The 8,715-nt window shown below is 33.8% G+C and overlaps 1 protein-coding gene across 1 annotated transcript; it reads right to left on the bottom strand.

Moving 5' to 3' along the window:
• Positions 1-343: 343 nt before the first annotated feature.
• Positions 344-6,596, bottom strand: Smp_144650 (hypothetical protein; the record flags this gene model as incomplete). The annotated part of the gene is made up of 5 exons (XM_018791025.1): positions 344-436; positions 1,243-1,372; positions 2,548-3,326; positions 6,296-6,453; positions 6,527-6,596. The coding sequence occupies 5 exons, from the start codon at positions 6,594-6,596 to the stop codon at positions 344-346; spliced, it is 1,230 nt and encodes a 409-aa protein (XP_018645735.1).
• Between the last annotated feature and the right edge of the window lie 2,119 nt (positions 6,597-8,715).

Genomic DNA, 8,715 nt, shown 5'->3' with positions numbered 1-8,715 from the left:
CCCTGATATTAACAGATATTCACAAATACCAAATTCGTCTCCGTTGCTTAAATCAGTGGAGATCTGAACTGAATAGCATATCAGATAATGCGTTAGCGTCCGAAGTGAAACATACCACGTTAGAGTCCCAGTGCTCGCATATCAGTGCTGAGATTCAGGTACATACAGCCAACGAGTGTCAAATAGAGAGAAACAGACTTTTTGAATTACATTACTAGTCGCTATCCAACTTTACCATAATATACTATTTTTATTTGTTAAACATTTTTTAGTAGTTAAATGATAACGATCGATGAGATTCCAATAAATGCAATACCTGAACCACTCATACAACCAATGAATTTTAATTTATTGAATAGAGTGGATCATGACAGAACTCTTCTTGGTGGATTCCAGTACCTCGGTCAATCATTTGTAGAACGACGTTCAAATGAGACTGAAGACGCGTGTTAATGAATAATGTAACACGGCATTCAAATAATGACTTTAGTGAAGTGTGTAGTTTCACTAACCGAGTCTATAAATCAAAGTGGTGAGTTGCTTAAAATCGTTACTCATTGCTTGAAAGTTAACCTCTGAGACTAATTGGCCATGTTTGGTGTGTAGATTTTGAAAAAAATATGATTTTGGAAAACATCAAAAGATTACATAGTAGAATAAACACTGAAGTGATGTAATATTCAAAAAGATTTAATTTATTTCACGATATCTTAATTTTTAAATGTTTTGGTTTTATTTTAAACAAAATTCGTTCTCAAACATGAACTGGAGGGTCACTAAAAACCAGATTGAACTCATAACCGTCTTATGTGCGTTTAAAACGTATCAACAGCAAGATATATAACTAAATCTAGGAAATAGAAGTCTAGAACTGAGTTGGATAACTCAAGTCTATTGAGATTCATTCCAGTGAACTGTATTTCTAATGTGAGATATGGTTATTTGACTGTAAATAGCCATACTATTCACTTCTATTGATTTAGCTCACAGATCACAATTAAAGAGAGTGTAACTAGAAGATTTAATTTTCCAGCTTAGGTACTTATTGTAAATCTATTTAAAGCAGCGTAATACTTTCCATCAATATAACTCAAAGATCTACCTCAACTTCAATTTAGAATTCTTAGTTCCTTCAGAATTATGGAGTGTTTTGTTGACTGATTCACTGACTTAATATCATAAATTATGTTCGAATTAAATCATTTAACAATTAAACTCAATAAACGACCTGGATAATCTCACCTGAGTAGAAAGCATAATTGCATTGATATAATCAAATACTCTACCAAATTCTTTACTGTAGGGTATTAGGAATATTAATTGAGAAAAACCCAACAACGGCATCAGAAATATTATAGCTTTAATAGCTTTCCTATAAAAGAGAGATTTGTGGTATTTTAAAAAAAAACGACAGAGAATTAGTGGTACTAATAGTTTGTATACATATACTGAAAAAAATATGGATCACAGTCATAAATAAAAAAGTCATAACGAATGAAGACTGTAATAAATAAAATAGAAAGGCAGTCGAAGCTGTAAACGTAAGTCACTGAATCTCAACTTGATGATTTCTATTGTAAATACTTTATTTAAATTATAAGCAAAGATGAATAATGGCTAGTAGTGGAATCCAGGACATGCGTTTCGTCCCATTTAGGACTCGTCAGCTGACTGTAACTGCATCCTAGATTTGGCGCATACCCCAGGACTCGAACCCAGTGAACACCAAATCTTGGATGCAGGTACATCCAGCTTACGAGTCCCGAATAAGACGAAACGCGTGTTCTGGATTCTACTGCTAGGCACTATCCATATTTGCTTGTACAGCTTGTGACTTAAGGCAATATCGAGGCAATCCGCGCTAAATGCACATATGTCAACAAGAGACTGATCAATTGCAGTCCTAAACAACAATGAGAAGATAAAAGGAAACAACATCAAGTGAATTTAACTATATTTGAATGTTTTCACAAAATGTTTGAAACCGTTATGACATTGTGTGAAGAAAAACGAATTTCAAAAGTCTAAAACTAACTTTTCAATAGCTTCATCTTCAAAGAACACAACAATTTGATATTCAAATATATTTCAATACATAAATAGTATCAGTATCAGCCTTAGGTCATAAATGTTAACCGTCAATCACTTATAAACCCTTTGATTGAATATACTCTGATGATTTTGAGAAATAAGGATTATTTTTCATTTGTACTGTTTGATATTATTAGGAGGCTTCTACGGATTTCAACATGGGCAATAATGGAAATATGGTTTTGTTATTTAAGTACTTATGTACCAAGCATTACGATATGAGTTTAAATGACACTCCACCTAATTCTATGTAAGCAATCTGGCAATATACTATCACCAGATTATATCTTTAACTAAAACCTAGGTACAATAATCTATGTTTGGTTGTTCGGCTGAATTATTTATTATCTTAAATAACTGAGAATCTACCTTTCATAATCTCATCGACAAACCAAGAAACCGTTTATAACACTCATCCATATATAAATATACATTTTAAAAAAATGTAACATTTACCTAATCTCTTTTATACGTATTGCAGGGGAAGATAAGAAATTACTATCGATACTTTTACGTTGAAAATGTCTGCTAGTTTTCCATCGGTTAATTGAAGAGTTTTTACAAACTTTTTTATTATAATTGTTTGTATGTTTGTTATTGATAATTTTATCTTTCATAATAATTGTTTTATCAGATTTAATTGGTTGAGTTCCTGAAACATTTGAATTTGCAGAAGTGATACTTGCAGCCGCTGAATATAATGAAGCACTTGAAGTTTTCGAAGACGATTTTAGAAATTTTGTTTGCATCTTCTTGCCTGTTGTTACCTGCATACTATCTCCTGCCGTCTTTATCCTTGTAGTTGCTTCTGGGATTGTTTTTAGTGGTATAATTGGTGTTTGAGCATCTAGATTAATTATTTCAGCAGTGATATTTGTTTTGTTATGATTATTACTTTTGGTATTAGCAGTATTAGTGGTAATAATAGAATTGTTATCATTGTTTATTGTTTTAATCCTGTCTTGTTGTATACTAGTCTTATCGTTTAATCGTAATTCAGCCTCAGATTTATTTGCTCTTTCCAAAGCTGTCATCGTTATTGTGGTTATTTTGTTACTTAGTGTAATTGCATTATTCGACAACAACCCTAGTTGACATGTCCCACGTGAACTTTGGCGTTGTAGTTCAATTGTTCTATTATCTTTCGTTTTTCGACTACCCACTATTCCAGTTGGTTGTCTATGAAGTTTTGTCAACAGCATGAATAGTGTGATTGACATAATCAGAAAATTTACCTGAGAATAAGAATTGAAGAGAAAAACCAAAAAGACAATAAGACTGTAATAATAGCTGTACGTGTGATTGTCCTCATTTTTTTCCTTAAAAGTAAAGATTTAACGATTTTAATTTAAACACAAAGTGAATAGGGCTTCTTCGTAGTGCATTTTATTTATACCTTACCTATGTAAAGTCATACATATTTACAAATGATAAGTAAATAGATTTTTGGTGTTTGCTTACCTTATACGAAGTAAATTTCGTTTTACAACAAATCAAAATCAATAAGATGTCTTCTATGATGTCTCCGACTGAGTATATCAATATAAGTCCATACATGATAAAATAAGGGAGAAAAGTACATGTTCGTATCTGTGATAACACTTCTACCGATATTTTCTTCATAAGCTTAATCTGAGACGGAAATGATTTACGTTAAGTACTTTTTCGAAACAAAACAAAATTGTCAAGCATTTTATAAGAATGGGTATGGAAGCGTTGTAACTTCGTGCCGTCATCTGCTAGTTCGCATTACACACTGATGGGTTTTATATAAACGCTTTATTTTGAGCACGAATAATCATTTGCTGCTGTTTGGTCACTGGGTAGTGACAAATGTCATGTGTGTCAGGTCCTTCTTACTTTACATAGAATTCTATCGATCAAGTTGCAATGTGGCCACTAGTCTAGGTGACTCGAAATTGAATGCACTGTGTTGAGATGTAATTTTGATTTTATATTCATCCATCTAATCATCTTCAATAAGTTGATGATTCGTTCTTCACTAAACCGTTTTGGTATTGTTAATATTATAGCGTGTAGTAGAAATTATTGAATTTGAATTTTCTCATAAAGGATAACTATACTAAGAGGAAACAGCTGTTAATTTCTTCCCCATCTTTAATAGTTCCCTAATGAAAGTTGATTGATGATGTGAAATGTTTTTAAACGTACAGTTCCATTTTCACTTTGTGCCCATAAATTTTAACTAGAGTATATACCTTACCGAACGGTTTATAAAAACTGAGAGAAGTGTATGTGCGTCAATTTATTGCCATTTGAATAAATAGGAACTCTCTTTTCAAAAACTAATTATACCACCTGATCTACACCATTGATATTTCCAGTGACTGTAGTGATATGAGTTAGTCAGATGTAAGTTAGTAATTATATGAATTGTTGTCAAAAAAATTCCTAATCTACGTCACGTAGCGTCACTATGGGAGACGTTACTAGTGATTTATTTGGTTTATGGAAGTGCTCATCTTCCAATTAAACATTCAGGCACCAGTTGATCACAAACAGGTATTTATGCCATCTTGTTTATCCTTTACTACTAATAGATATCGATGCACCACAGTTTGGTACAGTCATAAAAATAAATAACCCGTTTTACAATCAACGCCGTTTGATATTAGATAATTACAAATCAATTGTCTTGTAGCACCATAATTTTCAACATTATATTTGATCGTTTTGAACATATCACTCAAATAGCTTTCTATTTCTGTCTTTTACTGCTTTATACACATGTTTGTTGTAAATAATTTTTCCTTCCATTTGTCCTCTATCGACTGGTGATGTGGTTCATTCGTCTTTGATTATTATGTACGAATAACAATCAGTTTTAAAAATAAATAATCCCTTGTCCTATAATTTCCAGTTAGTCCTCAACGTAGTTCTTTGATGAAAGTTTATTAAGTAGTAAGTATATGGTTTAAGCAAATAAATCTCAATCACTATTATTCAACTGATAAATAGCAGATCATTAGATCAATTTATATACTCCTCCTACACTGAATTCGAATTACTACTTTAGAAAAACATCAATGAATTTTATTCCAAGCATATAGATGATAACGATGTAAATAGTTGATGTAAATAGTTTCGGTTTTAAACTCACTGTGATTTCATCACGATTAACTCGTTGGTTTGATTTTTTAACAATTCCTCACTACTTATTAAATACCAACTTAAATGTGTTTTAGAATTTTACAAAATGACATGTATATGTTCCATACATTAGCCATGTTCTCACTATAGATGTAAGTACTGCTATTGAGTTTAGTTGATGCAAAAACATTGTTCACAAAACATCCTTATAATTATGTTTAATGTAATTAGACAAAAAGAAAAAGTATCTCATCCTCTTCAACAATACAAAGTTCAATATAGTTATCTAATGTGTTCAATTTTATTTCAATGAAAAAGATGTCATACAAGAAACTTTACAAAAAAGCATACATTATACAAAGACATTTCTAATTTATACTTGGCTAGATATAAATGATTGCAATCAAAATTCGAATCTTAAAAATACTTTATTTCAGTGGTACTGTTTTTGTTATAATCAGATAGGTAGATTATGTGTATTGAACACTAGAAATAGGGACATATTTTAGATTATAAGCCTTTGTGATTAAAGCATTATGTAAAACTTCAAAATACTTCTGATGATTTTAACTGAAATTTAATTTAAAAGTTGAATTCATGAGTCAATTAAAGCTAGACCACCATGGATAACCTGAAAGCATTGGGTGGCCATTTCGTCTTATCGTGGGACTCCTCAGCAATGAGCATCCACGATCCCTCCTCGCAAGATTCGAAATAAAGACCTATCAGTTTCGCGCACGAGCACTTAACCACTAGACCACTGAGCCGGCATCCAACGGTGGTAATGTCTAACTCCAAACAATCCACGAAATTGAGCAACCGTCCACCATTTTCTTCAGTGAGTTGATCCACATTTAAATGAATATTATTAACGTTGAATGGATATCGATGTAAAACGTTGTGATTTGTAAGTAAAAGTATATTGAATTTCTAAGAACTATTGTTCAGATTTAAGTGACTAGTTTCACAAGAGTTAGGTATGTGAAATTATATATTTATGGAAATGTTAGACAATGAATTTAAATAGTTCCAATGTTTTCAAATAAACAAAAACAACAATTTAATATCGAAATATTCATTCATAATCACTTACTGCAAGTGTAATAAGAATTGATGTGACAACAAGTATCCCTTCAGGGTCAGATGTAGTTGGTTCAGCCCAAAGACTCGATTTATATATAATACATGCAGCAAAAATAATTAAATCAATAGGAATAAAAGAAAAAAAGAGAACATTGTTTATATCATCGTCTTTTAAAGATTATTTGTTTTCAAATAAATAAATTGATGAAACTACTATCCTGTTGGAATCGCCAAAGATTACTGGTATTATATGAGGAGTGAAATGATAACTTTTGTACTATGAAATCTTCAAACTCTGACTCCTTGGACATTCTAATTCATTAAACCTTATACTCCAAACGGAAATGAAATTTGAAATATATAGAAAATGTACTTCACATATTAAATTAAACATAAAAAGCAACGGTATCTATTAATAAATAGGTGACCTATGGATTTCATAACTCCGCCTGTAGCTCCTCTGGGGGTTACTGCCGTTCCCAAGACCGGGTAAAGGAGGAGGGTTAGGCATTGGGTTAGCGACCCCATCCCGTAAAAAACCAACTCGCTAAAAAAACGCTAACCAGAAAAAATTATTCAAACCATTTAACCTCTGCCATGGGAGTTGAAGCAATAATTATGACGTCTCATGATGAAAGCCGGGTTCCTTCGGAAGTCATGAGGCCGATGCACCTTCTTACAACCAGAGCGACAATTTTTATGGGTAAATGGAATGTCCGGACAATGTGGGAAACCGGAAGAGTCTTCCAATATGCTGCAGAAATGAGAAAATACAACCTGGAGGTGCTTGGAATCAGTGGAACATATTGGACGCACGTCGGACAACAACGACTATCTTCAGGGGAACTTCTGTTATACTCCGGTCATGAAGAAGAAAATGCCCCACATACACAAGGAGTGGCATTGATGCTGTCCAGAAAAGCACAAAATGCACTTGTAGGATGGGAATCTCATGGACCAAGTATCATCAAAGCCTCCTTCAAAACAAAGAGAGAGGGCATTACAATGAACGTCATCCAATGCTATGCGCCTACCAACGACTACGATGAAGACGCTTAAGACCAATTCTACGATAGGCTGCAGTCGATCTTCGAAAAGTGCCCAACCGAGGATCTGACCATTCAGATGGGAGATTTCAATGCCAAAGTTGGAAAGGACAACACTGGATACAAAGACGTTATAGCAACTCAGATGCAATTGAGTTTGTTTACATCTAATTCAGCTAAGCCCTTTTGTTAACTTGTTTAATGGACAGTCATTCATACAATAAAAACCTATCTACACCATTGTACTTTTATTATATACGCTTGAACATTGCTTACCGCCTACGCATGTATTCATTCCACTAGCATTATTATTAATCGCTTATTTGATCCGATGATTCATGCTTTTCCACTTATATATATATATATATATATATATATATATATATATATATATATATATATATATATGTACGTTTTTATCCTGTTTACTACTTGCCCTGCTTGCTCTCTGTTCTGCACTACGCTACACCGTACTGTACACGCTTACTCATTCATTCGGCTCTACGGCACTGCACTTTCATGTTTGCTTGACGTGCCTGTAATATTGGATAACTGTGTGTGGTTCAGTAATAAACGCGATCAACCCTTCGTATTCGTCTTCTGATTTATACATCGTTAGAACGTTGTCGAGTAACGGTTATCAAGACGAACAATATACGAAGCTTAGGGATAGTACCGAATATCGACCACCACAACGTCATGGGACGACATGGACTGGGAGAAAGGAACGAAAATGGTGAGAGATTTGCAAACCTATGTGCCTTCAATAAACTGGTCATAGGTGGCACCATATTCCCACACAAAAACATACACAAAGCCACTTAGATTTCACCGGATCACACTACACAAAATCAAATCGACCATATCTGCATCAACAAAAAGTTCAGGAGGACGATGGAGGATGTGAGAACCAGAAGAGGAGCTGATATAGCATCCGATCATCATTTGCTGGTCGCCAAGATGAAACTAAAACTCAAGAAGCAGTGGACAACGGCGCGGACAACATCACAAAAGTTCAATACGGCCTTTCTTCGAGATGCTGACAAACTCAACAAATTCAACATAGCCCTCAGCAACAGGTTCCAGGCCTTTCATGATCTACTCAATGGCGAGGGGACTACCATGGAGAGCAACTGGAAAGGTATCAAAGAGGCAATCGTCTCAACATGTCAGGAAGTTCGGGGCCAAAAAAGCACCATCACAAGGAATGGATCACTGTTGGTACACTGGATAAAATTGAAGAAAGGAGGAACAAGAAAGCATCAATCAATATCAGCCGAACAAGAGCAGAAAAAGCCAAGGCATAAGCCGAATACACAGAGGCAAACAAGCAAGTGAAGAGGAGCATCAGAACCGACAAGTGTAAATATGTGGAAGATTTAGC

The sequence above is a fragment of the Schistosoma mansoni genome (assembly GCF_000237925.1).
Source record: "Schistosoma mansoni, WGS project CABG00000000 data, chromosome 7 unplaced supercontig 0100, strain Puerto Rico, whole genome shotgun sequence".
Classification (NCBI taxonomy): Eukaryota; Metazoa; Platyhelminthes; class Trematoda; order Strigeidida; family Schistosomatidae; genus Schistosoma; species Schistosoma mansoni.
The sequence above is the reverse complement of the archived record's forward strand: the minus strand, read 5'-3'. Positions and strand labels throughout refer to the sequence as shown.